We start from the raw sequence: 17,954 nt of genomic DNA, 5'->3' as shown, positions 1-17,954 counted from the left end.
TAGTCAATGGAGAAGTAACAAAGACTTACAGTTACAAGAAGAAACACCAACTAATTTTATCTCCTTTTAGACAGGTCCTGAAAGTCAGTCGAGCAAATCCAAGCAATCAGGTAAGATTTATGCAATTAGCACCTAAACATGTTGTGACCCACCCCAGAATGCAGAAGGTAACCCACATTCTTATTAATAAATCCCTTGGGGTGGATTAGAGTGAAATGACACCAAAAAATTGGATTTGAAAACATATATATGTGGGGTTTATTTTAGAACAATTTTGTTTCAAAGGTAAACAGATATGTTGCCATTTTGGGTATTATCATCAGTATCTGTCATGTATAGCAATATGGCAAAAAAATAACCTTTAGGGAAAATGCATAAGGGAGAGAAAGGGAAAGTTAGGATAAGGGTAAGGGAGAGTAAGGAAAAGAAAGGATAAGAGTGGAAAAATGTATATAGTCACCACCCACTGGATTCAGTGATGGAACTTGGTAGTTGTAGAAGCGATGGTCTTGATCTGCTGGGGGTGGGGAAGGGAAGCCCACACACTCAAGTTATGAGTTATTACATATTTCCAGAACAACTTGTACCTCCCCAGGGTGGGGAGTTTTACCATGGAATAGTGTCACAGGCCGTGCCACAAGCCACCCTGCTGGGTGAGCAGCTGCCTCTTTCCAGCTTGCAAAAGTCCCCTGGCGATCCTAGAATGTGTAAATCATTAACCTTTTCAGTCTCTGACACAACACTCTTCCAAAGTACCGTAAAACATCAGTAACTTCAGTACTTCAGCTTCTAGAATCCATTATAAAACCTGCTGCTATCTTTGGTTCTTTCATTTGAAACACTAAGACCCCAAAAAGATATTTGGTAGAAATGGGCTGAGTGAAAATCAATGCAGAACAAAGAGCAATTCTTTGCTATCAAAAATTATATTCTTTAAATTATTGCATCAGAAGTTTTTGCATTAGTACAAGCACATACCTCATCCATAATAAAACTCTGAATGAACTATATCAGGCATGACATAATTTATATTTGTGACATTATTAAGATTACAGTTTCAACTGTTTCTCAAGTTTCCTTGCCATCATCAGTGAAGACCACAAGCAAAGTGATGCTGAGCAGTAGTCACCTTGGAAAGACAGCCCCCCCCCATTATTATTGTTGGGCATGACAATATATGGCAAACGACATCCCTTCGTCAGCTGGGGTCAGCTGTGTCCCCTTCCAACCTCAGTCCACCCATTTGGGGAGGGGTGCGTACAAAGCAAAAAACGGAGCAGGTTAACTCCATCACTGCCAGACCCAGCATAAGGACACACACCAAAATATCTATTCTGCACTGAAACAACTCAAATGCCTTATTTTGCTAAGCTATCAGTGGCGAACTGAGAGAGGGTGTTATGCTGCTTTTGGTGTTGAATTATGTTAAAAATAATTTGACTCATCAACCCAAGTTAAACATCCTGATAGTGAGGTGAAGATGTGGCGTAATGTATTCTTATCTAAAAATGCTGACACAGCTGGCCTGGAGTCATATGACTGACAGTCAATCACTTTATACTATAAAGGTTCAGTCCCACTTTCTAACAGCAAGTTCTTCTAACATATCCCTTTCTTGGAGTGTGTATAAGGAGACTCCTCCCTTGGGTCAGGACGCCCCTAGAGGTTACTCTTCAAGCCTGATTCCCCCATGGTTGTTCATAACATTAATCTCTATCTGCTTGGCTTTTTTGCTTGAACATAATTGCTTTGATACAGTACACTATATTACACTATACTACTGTACTAGTAGTTTTAGCTTCTATACTGTGTAGTAAATAATTCTGATTAAGATATTCTTGTCTAATCATTTATTACAATAAATAATTTATTTTTATATAAATATATTTGGTTTGCCATCCTTAATCCTGTGGGACAAAGTTGTACAAAGATTCATAATTCCTTAGACTTAAACCATTGACAAAGTCTGGGGCTAAGATTGGATGCAGCTGCACCTAGGCTCCTCTCTGAGGAGTTTAGAAAGCAAGGGAGTCCTTTCTGCACCTTGTGACTCGATGGGAGGGCTTCTCTAGTAAACTGTATCTGAAGCTCCCACTCTACCCGTGACACCTGGACTAGGGGAAGGTGTTCTAGTCCATGGCACGGGGAGTGGGAACTAGACAATCTTTAAGGTCTTGCATTGTTGGGGGTCCAACCCAAATCTTTCTATGATTCTGTAATTTTCTTAGGCCTTAGAAATTACCCTAAGTGTCAAGGGAGCTTATGGAATTATTCATTTCAGGGTGGGATATAAAAACTAATCTTGGCATCTTCTCTGGAGCAAAATAACCTATCAAGTACAGCCTTTTTTTTCATCAGCTAACTATCTGTTGGATTCTTCTAGTATGACTCCAACACTTTTTGGTAACTGCTACTGCTTTAACTGTTTCCACTCCCTGGAAACAGCACTGCATTCATAGCTTTATGACTTACTGAAAATAGCACTATAAACTGACATTTCCCTGATTATCTCCCTGACAATATCAAGACCTCCACCCAAGATATCAATCTGGGCAAGCTTGGTGCTGTGCCCATTTCCCCAGGGAGCCTGTTCCAGTGCCCAACCACCCTCTGGGTGAAGAATCTTTTCCTAAAATCTAACCTAAACCCTTCCCTGACACAACTTCAGGCCATTCCCTCAGGTCCTGTCACTGTTCAACAGAGAGATCAGTGCCTGCCCCTCCAGTTCCCCTCATGAGTAAGTTGTAGATTGTGATGACGTTTCCCCTCATCCTCTTCTCCAGGCTGAACAGATGAAGTGACCTCAGCTGCTCCTCGTACGACTTCCCCTCAAGGCCCTTCATCATCTTCATAGCCGTCCTTTGGACAGTCTCTTTTGCTTGTGCTGTGGTGCCCAAAACTGCATGCAGCCCTCAAGCTGAGGCCACACCAGTGCAGAGTAGAGGAGGACAATCAACTCCCTCAACTCAGGAGGTGTCCCTCCATCGGCTGGTGATGCTTTGCCTGATGCCCCCCCGGACACAGTTGGTCCTCCTGGCTGCGAGGGCACTGCTGACTCATGTTCAACTTCACATCGACCACCCCCAGATCTCTTTCTGCAGGGCCACTCTCCAGCATCTCATTCCCCAGTATGTACACACAATCAGGGTTGCCCAACCCCAGGTGCAGAATCCAGCACTTGTCATTGCTAAACTTCATATAGTTGGTGATTGCCCAGCCCTCTGATTTGACTGAAGGCCTCTCAGTCTTCAAGGGACACAACAGTTCCTCACAATTTAGTGTCGTAAATGTCTACTTTTTCTGTTCGCAGCTAGTAACTACAAAGATTTCAGCAATATGGTCTAGCAAAAAACAAATCCCACATGAATTCACTGAAAGTAACATAGAAACTCAGTCAGCCAGGGATCCAGCTGAGCTGCAGCACACGGTGCTCCTCTGACACTCAAGGAGATGGACACACTTCGATTTCATGCATCAGTGTGAGGAAAATGGCATCTGAAGGCTGTAGATATGGAGCACGTCCTGCTGAATTAACAGCTGACATAGCTGTAACATAACAGGGTAATAAAGAAGAGCAGCTGACCTTCATTATTCAAATGTGTTGAGTGATGTTTTCAACAAACAGGTTCTTCTTATACAGCACTTCTGCAGATTTTAATATACTGACATAGGAAAACAGCAACTTCGGTTCACTGGAAAGTTTTCTTTTTAATTTTACCATAAAAATGCAAAATAAACTCTTTCACTGTAATGTTATAGCTTTTAATATTCCTGAGCTGCATTTTAGAAGCAAAAGTATTCTTAAATGGATTTAACAAGAGACACTGCAGCCTTACTTTTAACACGACAAGTAAAAATAATTTAGCAAGAAGGCCCCTTTTTCAAGATAACGTATAGCTCTTTATATACCTGAAAAAATGCTTCAAGTAGCTCTATGCCACCTGAAGTAATTACAAAGCCAAATGTCAACAAAATATTGGAACAACTTTCAACGATTTTACCACTGCTTCTTACTTCCTACACCAGTGTGTCTCTCTTACATGGAAAGTACAATTATACAAAGGCATTACATGTCAGAATTGTTTGGGCCACAAAGCTTGGCATCATAAAGACATACGAAGGAATCATAGCAATTTAAAAGGTATCCTGCATATCTTTATAGTCAGTTTTAAGAAAAATATGAAAGTCTTGCAATCCACCTCAATCAGTAAAAACTCTACTTTGTTAAACATGTTTTCATTGATTAAACCAGAAAACACTTTAAATCAAATCTGTATGTAATAGCTTGTCACCTCTGTAGTTCCTATAACTGGCATCCATGTATTTTTCAAGCCAAATTAGGTGATACAGAGATAAAAACTTAACACACTAAAATTAAGCTTTAGAAAACTGAAAATGAAGAAAATAGACCGGCTTTTAGCACAAGCACAGGTGGTTATACCTACATTGTGGTAGAAACATAGAAAGAGACAACAAAGGTCATAAAAATCAGGCATCTATGTTCTTGATTTCAGGGACTAGATGAAACCTAAGCATTGGTGAAACAAACGTGTTTTCTATAGCAGTCACACCGATGAGGTCTGGTTTACAACTTTCTGGCCCTTTTGTCCAATCACAGCCTTTCAAAGGAGTCAAGGCCTCCACTACCCACTCCAAGTACTCCTTCGCTTACTCCGTGATCACCTCCGGTGCCTTCGTCTCCTGCTCACACTTCTGCGACTACGACTTCTTTCCCTTCTGTCTCGTCTACGTTCCCTACTGCGACTTCTCCTGTACCGTGAACGCCTGGGGCTTACACTTCTCCGACGAGGACTACGGCTTCGTCGAGGGCTGTAACTTCTGCTAGAGCGCCTGTAATACCTCCTTTCTTTCCTGCGCTTCTCATCCCGGTAACTCACATCTCTCCTGTGTCTGCTGCTCTCTCCTTTACCCTTACTGTCATCACTATTTATGCTACTACATGAACGGCTCTTTCTTCTCCTTGGCTCTGTGCTACGTTTGTCCTGCTCACAGTGTGAGCCCTTCCTGTGTGTATTCTGGTCACAGCTAGAGAGGCTCTTCTGGTCCTGGTTATTGGTGGGAACACATGACAGTACCCCTGAACCTCTTTTCTCAGAACACCTCTCAGAGTTTGTAGTATGAAGATTCTGACCTTCTTCGATGGGAACTTTGTTATGAATGTTGCCATTTAAGTACTTGCATTGAGTGTTTACACTTTCAGGGGATGCTACTTCTATTTGAGAGACGGAAGCCAGTTTGCCAGTAACGGCCTGTCCTGAGGTAGAAGTGATGCAGCTGGATGACACAGTGTGTGAAACACCACTAGGGTTTTTCAGTATGTCAGAATGAGATGCTTCAGGTTCTTCTTTGTTTTGATTAACTGCATCCATTTTCTTGCTCAGAAGATTATTCAGTAGTTTCTCCCTCAGTTCCTTTTCTTTCCTCTGCAACCCCAGTGCTCTCTCTTTTTCCTCTTCCACACGTTTAAGCTCAGCCTCTTGGAGCCTCCGTCTCTCCTCTAGCTGCTGAAGACAAATCTTTTCTTCATTCTGTTCTTGCTCCAAAAGCTTTACTGTCTGAAACAGTCAAAAGGAAAATAAGAATAAACAAAAAACCATTTATATACCTGCTCATGCTTCCAAGTTGTACCATAACAGAAAAGTAGCAATATGGCAGGAAAATAAAATCTAACAAACAGAACTTAACCATCCCAAAATAAAATGATGTTTCCTTAAGGGAAAAAAACCCCAAACCAATCAACCAACAAAACCCACTAACACACAACTTTTTGAGGTGAAACATTATTGGTTCACGATTCTTGAGTGTTAATTGCTCCTAGCTGTTTCACACAGCAAAAATAAAGCTTGGTCTGTATGCCTCCTTAATATAACAACAGTAACAAGAGCTAGGACAATGTGAAATCTGCAATATTGAAATACATTTATCAGGGCCAACACTTGAAGGTTTCAGCCAAATTTAAAAATAAAAAATAATCAGTCAAATATAAAATATTTTAAATTTCACTGAGAAGACTTTCTCTTAGATGATTGCAATCTGCAGTTTGTAGATGACTTTACAATGAATTCATAAAAACCAGCAGAAATATTACGTATTTACGTATATAAAACAGACAAATATTACGTAGAAACTGATTCCCATTTTGTCAACTTTAGAAACTCATGATACTGAAAAAGACAGTTTAAACATTTTTTTATACTGACCCAGCCAAAGAGCTTAGTGTAGACCTTAGAATACTCCAAGTGACAGAAACATACTCCCTGTTTCATCAGGTAACCTTTCTATTCTGCAGCTACAAAGTTTAAAAGCCTGCCAAAAGCATTTCTCCCTTCTTCTACTATATAACTGGTCTGCACATTGCACTCTATGATTCAAAAACACTCCTGAGGCACACCGGCATGAAGGAAAAAAACCCTGCTTTGCCACACAGCTTTCATTTCTGCAGAAAAGACTTAGCATACATTACACCCTAACGTGACTTCATCCAAGTCTTAAGCTTCACTGTTTCAGTGAAAAAATAACAACACTGCTAGAGGCAGGACCTAACATTTAAATCCTTTGCTGACAGTTCTTTTTCTACAGAAAAATAATTCTGTACATTTTCAAATATCAGCTAATGAAAGTTTATTCTTTGAAATTGCAAAGAACAGTTAACAGAATTGCTGAAAGCCAGACAGGTAACAGCATCAAAACTGGAACTAAAAAAAAAAAGGAGTTTTGCATCTTATCTTCCACCTTTAGTTCACTTTATCAAGCTCACACATTCTTTTACTGGACTTAAGAGCAAGCCTGCCAATTACTTTTCAGGTAAAAAATGTTATTAAGAACTACAGTTTCAAGTTCACTCTTCCATTTACCTACACGTGCAAGGGAGAAATACTGTTTCACTGTGCTTTTCTGATTTTTTGTCTAAGGAATAGCATCCAGAGAGGTAGTAAACCTGTTGTTTAATGAACAATGCTCCCCACCCCTCTCAAGTCAGGCTTTGTTCTGCTGCTTTCTTCATTAGCTTCTGAAATAAATATTGAAGTTACCTTTACTCTGCTTAGCAGTTCTGCAATTAATCTAATGGACTGCAGATTTCTCTGAGCTAGCAGGAGCTTCCTTTCTTCTAGCTTTATCTTCTCTTGCAGTTTTTTCTGTTCTTCAGCTTGAAGCTTTTCAAGTTGCTTTTTGTTTCGTCGAACTTCACGATCTTTCTGTTTCTGTTCTCTCTTGCGCAACTTCTCTTCTCTTTTTCTCTCTCTCTCATACTCTTCAAGCTCTCTCTGCTTCCTAAAAAGAGATGAATATTTTTACCTTATCTAGGCCAGTTACAATTTTAGATTCCTATGTAAAAATACCTTTTATACTTTAAGTAAATTTCTTTTTAAGTAACTCTTATTGATTACTGAAGAACAAAAGTAGAAAACTGAACATTTTAACCATTATTTGCGAGAGCAAGCAGTCATCAGCCTGCCATTTTTTAAAAACAAAGACAAAATATGGCTACAAACCTATTCGACCAGAGACAATAACCATGCATCAGGCAACCGGGCAGAGAATTAACATGATGAGAAGTAAAATACCAAGCCAAGTAATGTGTGCAGGGGTGGTGGTTTTTATTTCAGTCATTAGGACAAAATGGTAGCTTATGCTAAAGGCCAAGGGTTTCTGAGATCGGGTGTCTAACAGCACAATTTTTGGGAAATTGAGTATTTTGCAGGTTTAGAGTTTTGAAATGAACGTAAGTATAAGTTATAACCTAAATAACCCCATTCAGAGTGAAGTGTTTCACTTGAGCTACACGAAACTTCTGTTTAGTTATCTTCTATCTTTTGACACTGATATGAAGCAGTAACAATGGTTTTGATATGCCTGATAGTTAAAAATATAACTAAGCAAAAAGCAATAAATACCTTTCTTCCTCTTTTTGTTTTTCCTCAGCTTCTTTCTCTTTACGCTTTTGTTCTTCCCGCTGTTTTTCAAGCTCTTGAAGCTTTTGCCTTTCAAGTTGACGTTTCTTAATTGATGCATCACTGAGATGTTTTGTTGAGTCAAAAGAAACCTTTACAGGATACAATTGAAAACAAAGAGACAGAATTAAAAATCCCTGACAACCTACCAATTTTAACCTAGACCTCAGTGTAAGTACAATCAGCAATACAAACCCTTTCTTAAAAGAAAGAGAACTTCTCTGTGTACTCAGAGCAAGCACCAGCTACTGTAACCAGGTAACTAGGTATTAAATGACTGTGCACTAGCAAGATCAGATACCAATTTACACTTCTGTGTCCCACAAGGAACATAAACCCCAGTTGTGGCTTAGGCTGTGGCTGCCCAATGTTTTCAACGTGTCAGAAAAGGCACATACAGAACTCTTAATATATGCACGCTGTTAGGGACTCTACAGCATTAGGTAGAAATTGGTCTAAACACAGGCCCATTTCTGTTTAAAACTGATTCTTAAATGTAGCAAATGAAACAGTTCTACAACATTCTGCACCTGGTTTAAGCAAGTGCCTTCCCACCAGTTCTAACACCAAGATTCCCAAACTGAGGTACACCGGACTGAGGATTCCAAGGAAGATACGCACATCTGATCAATGAGACCTCAAAACCAGTAAACTTCCAGGACACATGAACACACCTTGGCCATGTCCAGTTGCATGTTGGAACAGGACACCAGAAGACACCACAGCCCTGGTGTCCTTATCTCTCATTCTGTGTGGAGCCAGGTGTCTCTAAAACATTCCCGCAGATCCATGGTCATGAACCATGGGGAAGAGAACAAGGGGCACACGCTCTGCAGTTTAATTCACCCAGGCTCTACGTAAAATGATGTTTCACTAACAGGCTGAAAGGACAGATAGGTAGAAACACACAAGGTGTTGTGACCTTGTATGACAGATATCTGCCCTGACAGGGCAGCTGCCAGGAAGACATGCTTCCTCTTGCACAGCCAAACTAAATTTGGGAACCCTGATCCTCTGTGTGCAAGTGACAGTTTGAATTTCACTGGGCCAAGCCAGAGTTTTTATGCTGCAACTGACAAGCTTTGATAACAAGATAAAATATTACAGCATTTTACTTACACTGACTAAACTTGCATAAATATTTGCATGTTTCCCCATTACACACAGGAATACTCTAGTTTTTTTTCTGAAATGCAATTTCTGGTTTGATGAATGACTATTGGGCACACTGAAACATACTGGCAAACACTCAGCCAACACGTAAATGCTCAAACCACCTCCAGAGTAAGTTTTCTTAAGGCCAAGCTTTCATAGATACTACATCTGAACTGACTCTCTTGATCTCTCCTATCATAGCTGTAATTTCTAAGACAAATAGGTTACAGAAAAATAGTACTAGAAAACACAGTACATAAATATTATAAATTAAGGCTAGTGCATTCACATGAAACTGTGGTAGAGATCACCACTCCCATTTAAATTTTTGTGGAGCCCTTCTGTATGTGAGGTACACTAATGATTAACTGTGTATTCCCCAGGCCATACAAGCCATTAAACTCCACAGTTCTGACACTTGTCTGGTAGAGCTCATTGTCAATACAGGGACCAAATACAGAGGCTATGAAATTCCCACCCCTCTTCAAATTCCAATTTGTAGTGAACACAAGAAAGAACTATGCACTTTAAAGTCAACCTTTTGGTGAAATCTGTCTGAACTTGTTCAGAATTAGAATTCCAAGTGAAATCACAAAATTTATAAACACACGTTATTTTCTAAAACTATTTAGAAAGTGATGTTTGTAAACCTGATCCTTCCATCAGCAGTTCTCATTTCTGGAACTGTCTTGTTAAGGAAAAAGCAAAACTCCACTCACTTTGCTCACACAGTCTAACAACACATTCTTCTGCCAACATTTTCTATTTAAAATTGTATTAGGGCTGTTCCATGAAGCTACGTGAGTGCTGCCAATGTCGCCTGTTGTCATCACTACAGTACACAGAGGTAGGCTTCAAGCACTATGAAAATAACATTTATTTGTATTTGGTCTTTCATATGGGTTCCCACAAAAAAAAAAAAAAAAGCTTGCAGTCTCTCACCTTGATATTGCAAGCCACTGCTTTGCCATCATCACCTTTGTACATGAGCTTCATCCCTCGCAGAGCGTTCATGGCCTCGATGAAACCCGCGTACTCCCGGTACTGGACATAAGCTTCGAAATTTAAATGGCCTCCAAAACTGAAAGTGTGGAAATTTCTGCCAGTCATTTCTTCTCTGTAAGGGTCCAGCATAGGTATGTCCACATTACGGATTTCTCCAAATTTCTGGAAAACTTTTATCAGGACTTCTTCACTTGGCTTTTCCGAGCCTGTCTCCTTCGCTGCAAACCACTTGCAAGGTAAGCCCTCCAAGTGAATGGTGTCCGGCCTTTCCCCGGGCAAAGTTTCGTTCATGTCCTTTGCATCACGGAAAAATGAGTCCCAGTCATGTCTGGTAGGAAAGTCAATCTTATACTCTGCAGCACGCACTTTCAAAATGTCAGAGAAGCCACTCAACTTTATTGTTTTGCCATCAAGGCATGCCAGGAAAGATTTAACCAAACTTTTGTTCTCAACCTCTCCTTCAAACCGAATGAAATCCATTGTACTTTTAGAAATCCGTAGAGTGGAAAACTGGTGAGTTTGCACCATCCCTTTCAATCTTTCCATCACTTCCCAGTTCGAAATGGATTTTCCCGGTTGCTTCAGCTGAGGAAGGGCCACACTGATGGTCATTTTTGTAATGGGCTTAAGGTATAACCCACAGGGAGCACAGAGCTCTACAGCTTCTGATGTATCATGAACTATTGTTGCAGCAGCCATAACAAAGAAAAAGCATAGGATAAAAAAATAAAAGATGCAAGTTTAAGTTGCAGGCCAACAGTAGTCAAATAAAATAGCCCTTATCCATAAATAATTTAATTCTTTGGTGATTTAACCATTCCCAAGTTAAAACGATGTCTCTTAATACAGGAGTGAACTAGATAACTAAAACCGAGTAGTACAAACATCTTAAACTACTTTATAACCGCTAGAGCCTATAAGTAATTAAACCTCTGTAAGGCCTCAGAATAGAAAGCAAGAAGCTGATGACAATCTTAGGAATACATGAGGTTGGTATGTGATGGCTCAGTAAGCAGCTACCCTTTCTCAGAAGGGAGGGAAGGGACTGGCGGCGCGATGTCACACCGCTCCCAAGTTTACTTAACAACCAGGGAACCCCAGCAGGCTGGCGCCGAGGCAGATCTCACGTTCTCCGGAAGGAAGATCTGGAAAGTGTCTGCAACGAGAGAAAAGCGCTCTTTTGATTTAAGAGCCCGAAGCCGCACCGCCCCGTCCCTGCTGGCAGCGCCGAGCCGCAGGACAGGGCGGCGGGGAGCGCCGCGAGTCCCTCCGCAGGCAGTGGCCACCCCCGGCCGCATGGCCCGCCGGCACCTGCCCCGGAGCGGCTCCGGGGAAGGCCGCCCGCCGGTCCCAGGGTCACCCGCACGCCCCGCCACCTCCTCCTCGGCGCGCTCCCTGGCAGTGGAGCCCAGCTCCGCCTCCCTCTCTCCGTTCCTCCGTCCGTGTCCCGCTCCCAGACAGAACCCCCCTCCCGCCTCACCCGCAGCCGCCGGGACGCGTCACACCGCGCGCGCCGCCGGGATCGACATCGCTTCCGCTTCGCCTCCTCGCGACCCGGTGCCGCTGCGGCCGGGCGGGGCGGGGCGGCCGCGCTCTATGGTAGCGCCTCGCCAAGGCGGGAGGCGCCGCCTGGCGGCGGGGCGGGAGAGCAGCGGGTCACAGACGAAGTGTTTCCGCCCTGTTGTGGGTGAATGCCCGGCCCGCGTTTCGTGCTGTGCCACAGGGACACACACTGCACAGCGTGGTTAGCGGCACGCACCCAGCGTGTGTGGACAGCTGTGTTTCCTAGTACGGCAGTTTCCCTTTTTCACTGATTCACAGGTTGGAATTAGGTTGGAAACCACTGCGTCCAACCCATGACTGAACACCACCATGTCAACTAGACCCTGGCACTAGTGCCACGTCCAGTCTTTCCTTAAACAGTTCTAAGGATGGTGACTTTCTGGACAGTCCATTCCCATATCTAATTGCTGGTTTTGTGAAGAAATTCTTCCTAATGTCCAGCCTAAACCTCCCTTGGCACAGCTTGCAAATGTGTCCTCTTGTCCTGCTTGCTTGGGGGAAGAGACCAACCCCCACCTGGCTACAACCTCCTTTCAGGTGGTTGTAGTGAGTGATGAGGTCTCCCCTGAGCCTCCTCCTCTCCAGGCTAAGCAGCCCCTCAGCTGCACTCCACAGGACATGCTTTCCCTCTGTCAGCCTGGGACACCGAGGGCACAGCCACCCTGCCCAAGGCCACCTCATCTTGAAGGCAGAGCAGGGGTGGCTGGGCTCACTGGCAACTGAGGGAGATGGGCTCTGCCTTGCTGCTTACCACGTCTTTCCAATACTTTTGCTGTGTTTGAAAACAAACCCAGACTCTGTATTTGTGAAAGAGAAACAAAAATCGACAGTACATAATGTAGTTCAATAGCAGGAGTGACTAGTGCTGTTTGAGGTACTGTCAGATATCCAAGATATCCATACAAGGGTCTGGAAAATATGCCATGTGACCAACAAGGAGATTTGACTATTCTATCAGATGGAAGTTGTGCTAGATAACATGCAGCATCCCCAGTGGCAGGGAGCATGTGAGTTAGACAACTGAATTGAGCCTCCTAGATCATCTTAGGGGCATGGTGTCTGGGTCCTAGTGGGCTTTCAGCTGCCACATTAGGAGGGTGTGAGTCTTCTCAAATCCTGGGTTGAACCTACTGCTGCACCTCAGCTGCCATCTCCAGTTCCCTAGAGCATCTCCTTAGACTCCTACAGCAGGAAGCTGAATCTTGAGACTTCTACACAACCACTTGTTTGGCATCGAAGATTACATTTTTTCCTATAGATTTGGTGCAGAGTTAAGGTCTGAAAAGGAGTTTCTATGAGAATAGCAAAGCAATATTTTGATCCTCAAGTACAGTTCTTAAATGATCTTATACTATTTTGCAGTTAACTCATCGGACCTTGTCACTGCAGCTTTATCATCATCAGGTTCCTCATACTTGGGCTTACAGCAAGTGAAAGATGCAGAAGTTGCCACATACGTACTGACTTCATTACCTCCAGATGTGTGTGCCCATGTTCTCAGAGAACCCAAGTTTCAACACTGTGGCTGTAGTTGCATGCCCCCACCTACTTCTTTCAATTTCCTGCTGCTTATCCCTACCCCTTGGGCTGTTCCTACTACTGCTGTCAGGCTCCTAGCCTCATCCAGTGGCTCAACCACTACAGCACCTTCCTGCCCCTGCTCCAGCATTTTAAAACAGGCACCAGGCTCCACCTGGGATAAACTCCCACCCCTTGAGAAACTATGATGGCAGTGACCTTCAGCAGCAGGCTGGGTGGAAATAATGACTTTAAAGAGTCATTGACTTCAGTGCAGGAGGTCACCATCAATCCAGCAGCTGCAGTGAGACCACAGCTGTTGCGCAGAAGTGCTATTTCACGTTGCAGATGCTGGTAACTGCTGGTCCTACTTTCTTTTATGGTTAAGTAGTAGTATAAACACGGAATCAGGAACTACAGCTACCATGCAACTGTTAGAAACAGTGTGTGGTTTGTGGTCTGAGAGCCCCTGTGTAGTATGTCGCCTTCTGCTACAAACTTCCACTTGGGAGCGCACAAAGCTGACCTGAGTAGGTTCTGGAGAATTTCAGTAGCAGCACAACGAGACACTGCATATGGCAACAATTTTGAATCCCGTGCATGATAGCCCTACCCTCTGAGACTCTGCCAGAAATCAATATTCTGTATTTTAAACTCAAAGACTAGGACAATGCTCTGAAAAGTTACAAAATACCAGAACTGAGGTTACCTGTGACATGACATCAGCCACAACCTTGAGAGCTATCATAGATTATTTTTTCCAATGTGCTGGAAAGAACTGTTACAAGCATTACATTTAATAATATTGTAAGATAAGAAGAAGTAGTGATAATGTACATAACTTTAAAAGATGTAGTCAAGCATCAGTACTGCAGTGCAGCAAGTGTAAACAGTGTATCTGCTGAAATGCAGTCTTTTGCCTTCGGCAGATGTGTTATTTTTTCACTGTAGTGAGATACCTAAATAAGTAAATGAAATGTGTCCCTTTGGCTTTCAGAGTCTGAAGTCAACATCAGTAAAAAAAGGATATCACACCTACAGGGAAGAAGGATAAACCAGCAAAGTAAACATCAGCATCCAAGTGCAACTGTGTATGCAAATCTGTTTTTTTACTGTAAGACATTGACTCTCCCCAGTTCTGTCAAATACATTGTGCTAATGACCTAAAAAAACCTTCCAGTATGTCTAAAAGCTTGTGCCTTTTTTCTGACTTCAAACAGATAGTCTTATAGAAGATCTCACTTCTACCTATAAACTTTCTCATCTGTATCTTCAGTAGTTAAAACACCAAATCCCAGAAAATCTCACTAGAGGGAGCACTTGTTATTTACATTTATGTAACAGATCTACTCATAAACACAATTAAAATAGGCTATAAACAGCAGATACTAGGTTTTGTATTCATGTCATAATACTGACCATTCTTCCTTTCTTGGAAGAGGATATAATTCTCCCAACTATGCATGGTCCTATCTGTGTACTTCTTCTGCTCTTCCTGAAATGCACTACTTTCTCAACCTTAATGGTCATTTGCGGTAATGCACACGAGATGTTATGTATTTACATAAAATAAAACAACAACACAGTATAGTTCCATTTTCCTTCCTTTCATCTTCTTTCCTCTCCAAAACGCACCAAAGAATATTAAAAACCTACTTTTAGTTTAAAAGTTATCTGTGTCTGTTGGGGAATGATTTGTCTCCCACGCCTATCCAAATCTTTCCTACTATATAATGTCCAGAAATACTCCTGGTACATATCTTCTTAGAAACAGTGTATGTGGCACCCTGTGGTTTCTTTGGATGTGATTTTTGTTTTCTGTTGTCATTGAACAGGGGATATCTCTTTATTCTCTCCCACACCGAGGGAAAACTGAATGATTCACTTCACAGTTGAACAGTTTATGAATGGTATTTGGAAATGGAAGCAGCAGCACAGAAGAATCTCTCAGATGAAGAGATTGTGTAACTGTTGAAGAGACATTGCAATGTTTGTTTCAGACTCTAAATAGCCTCTTCCCACAAAGCAAAATTAATCCCTGAAGTGGGTAGGAACAGAGGAATGAACCTAAAATGTATTGGTTTATTTCCCATAGTAAGAAATGGCTCCACAAATAATTTCATTTCCTTTCATTAGTTCTACTCTTTTTTGTTTGGAGGTTTATTGTTGTTTTTTTTTGATCTGAGTTCTGTCTGTCAGTGAAGTGTGTGGGTGTGACATATTTTCTGCCTTGGAAAGAATATATAACCTTGGAAGTAGTACCTATGCTGATATGGGGCAATTTCAATTAACTAGAATTAATCATTACTTCCTGTGGCTGGTTCTCATTAGGCCTAATTATTGTATTCTGTTTAAAGCAATAGATTATGACAACATACAGAGACAGTTTCACTCTCTCTAACTTAGCCTTTTGGCAGAGAATTACTCTTGTTTGCACAGAGTAGGAGCACACAATGCAGAGCAGATAAATTTCTAATAATTTATCCCTGTGAAAGGGCTCACTGCCATCTATCTTACACTGAACAGAAATGGCAAAATTTCTGCATTTTGCTTTCACTGAGGCAGAATTAGCATCTGTTGTGGTACTGGTTTATGAACTGTCTGGTCAAACCATAATGTGGTGTAGCCTAGAAAACAAACAAACAAAAATAGATTTAATTGCAAAAACACATTGTACTATGCTCATTAGCAAGATATGTGTTTTAAATAGCTTTAGTACCATGCTATCAGATGCATTATTGATAATTGCACTTTTTATACAGGCAACCATGAGATGCTTTCACTTAGTGACAGATTTCAATAGTTATCACTTAAAATAAATCAAAGTCTAAAAGATCTGGAGTTTTTTCTACTTGTTTTTCCCTTACCCATTTAGGGGGAAATATTTGAATATGATTCAAATTAACACTAGAAAATTAAGTATTTCCCCCATGGTATTACACATTACAGGTTGATACCAATCATAAAAGCATCTCATGTTTCAATGTACACTTTTTAAATCCAAAAGTTTTCTTAGTAATTTATGGAGTGAAAAGCAAAAGCTGATGGCTTTTCTGATGCAGAAAAGAGCAATGGGTTAATACCACTAACCTTCCTCAGTAGTATATTTCTCTTGACAAATTCCACAAGATTGAATACGAGTGCAACTGTTGACACCCCAAAGACTCTTTTTAAAAGAGGTGAAACTGCATTATTGCCAACTATACATTTCTGAAAAAGACAAGATCTTTTAAGGACCAAGATCACATCTGTAGGTTCAACCTTCTCTCCCCACTTATGTTTCACTTAATCCAGAAAGACCAGAGATATTTTGACAGATCTGGCATAAGTGGCTATGGCATCAATTCCATGTTTCAGCAGCAATGTCTGTAGCACAGCCTTGCTTCCCAACACACTCATGGGAGATGTCAGGGGAATCTATGGTAGAATGCTGTGCTGAGTTTTTGCTATATTTGCTTTTTGCCCCAGGCAATACTTCTTCCTCATTTCCCAAGGTCCAATTGTGAAATCTGATAAGCTAAACAAAGGAAGGATGACCAAGCCTGGTCACATTTGATTTGCTCATAACTCTGCTCTTTTCATGCACACAGGTACTGCCAATATGTCTCAGAATGTGCTGCCAGGGCTCATCCATTTTAAGCTTTACATCTTAAAAAATGTCTTCTAGTAATTTCTATTACAGGTAGTGGGTTTATACTGAGATGCAGACTAAGACAGTTGAAATAATCATCAGATCACCCAAATCACTGACAAAGCTGAATCAAGGTTTGTTTCTGGACCACAATATATATATATATATATATATATACTTCTATATCTTTCACTATGTCTTGAGCTGCACCACAAAAAATTTTGACACATCATCTATGTAGGATTTACTTATTCTGTCAATGTCTAGACACTCACATAAATTCTGGGAGTTTTCAGTATTCTGGCTGCCAGACCCACAACATCACTGCAGGTGAGCTATTCTTCCTAACAGTGCAATGAAATAAATTTTTTTTCATTAGTTTTCTCTTTAACCTGCACTTCCCTATTCTATTTGCAGCAGTATTATTGTCATGATAGGAAGAGGAAACAAAAGGAGAAGGAAGGTTGCCATATATTTCATGTCTTTGGTCAGGAATTATCTTTAATATAATGACAGTCCTGTTTTAAGGATAAAGTGACAGTTTTCTGCAAGTGGGGATAGAATGCAATGATTCTTGTCAAGCAATTTTATTTATAAAAATAATAATTCTAACTTAACAGTGTATTTTCAGCTACTTGTACTATAGCTTAGTTGTTGTCTTACTTATAATTTGGTATGAAATAACCATATGAAGCAAACTTTGCACCAAAGAAAGGGAAAAGTTATTTAGGTTAGTGCAAGGGGACTTAATTGTGAGTCACAGGGTATGATTTAGAAAGGGAAAATGTCATGACTGCAAGATCCTTTGACCTATATAAAGGGGAAGGCTTCATAACAGCCAGATTGTTTTGTTTGAGAGACTGTGTGGGAAATAAATTTGTCTGGGAAAAGCTGCAAAGCCAAAAACCTTTTTGTCTTTAGCTTCAACTGCCCACTTTACCCTTTGCTGGTAAAATAGGTGGTATGAAAAATGGATATCTCTACTAGGTTTCAGTGATATTTTTCTGGCTTCACAAGCTTGCTGGTATTCCAGAGCACTTGTTACCTTTTTTAGAAAGCCTTTGCTTATTGAGCTAAGGGATGGAATTTTTTAATGTTTCTTTCCTTCT

The 17,954-nt window shown here is 41.2% G+C and overlaps 1 protein-coding gene across 4 annotated transcripts; it reads right to left on the bottom strand.

The window, feature by feature from the left end:
• Nucleotides 1–3,920: 3,920 nt before the first annotated feature.
• On the bottom strand, nucleotides 3,921–11,674 carry AKAP17A (A-kinase anchoring protein 17A). 4 transcript variants are annotated; one of them, XM_018084318.2, is made up of 6 exons: nucleotides 11,614–11,674; nucleotides 11,154–11,289; nucleotides 10,071–10,813; nucleotides 7,917–8,065; nucleotides 7,053–7,293; nucleotides 3,921–5,576 (listed from the first exon to the last, which is right to left on the bottom strand). In XM_018084318.2, the coding sequence occupies exons 3-6, from the start codon at nucleotides 10,743–10,745 to the stop codon at nucleotides 4,680–4,682; spliced, it is 1,962 nt and encodes a 653-aa protein (XP_017939807.1). In that variant the 5' UTR covers nucleotides 10,746–10,813; nucleotides 11,154–11,289; nucleotides 11,614–11,674; the 3' UTR covers nucleotides 3,921–4,679. The 4 variants fall into 4 exon arrangements, with proteins under 4 accessions (XP_017939807.1, XP_017939806.2, XP_017939808.1 ...); XM_018084317.2 differs by having other exon boundaries at nucleotides 11,261–11,289; nucleotides 11,614–11,668; XM_018084319.2 differs by having other exon boundaries at nucleotides 11,214–11,289; nucleotides 11,614–11,663.
• Nucleotides 11,675–17,954: the final 6,280 nt, after the last annotated feature.

Source organism: Manacus vitellinus, unplaced genomic scaffold, assembly GCF_001715985.3.
Source record: "Manacus vitellinus isolate BGI_N305 unplaced genomic scaffold, ASM171598v3 scaffold_7_pilon, whole genome shotgun sequence".
Classification (NCBI taxonomy): Eukaryota; Metazoa; Chordata; class Aves; order Passeriformes; family Pipridae; genus Manacus; species Manacus vitellinus.
This window is presented reverse-complemented; position numbering and strand designations above follow the sequence as displayed.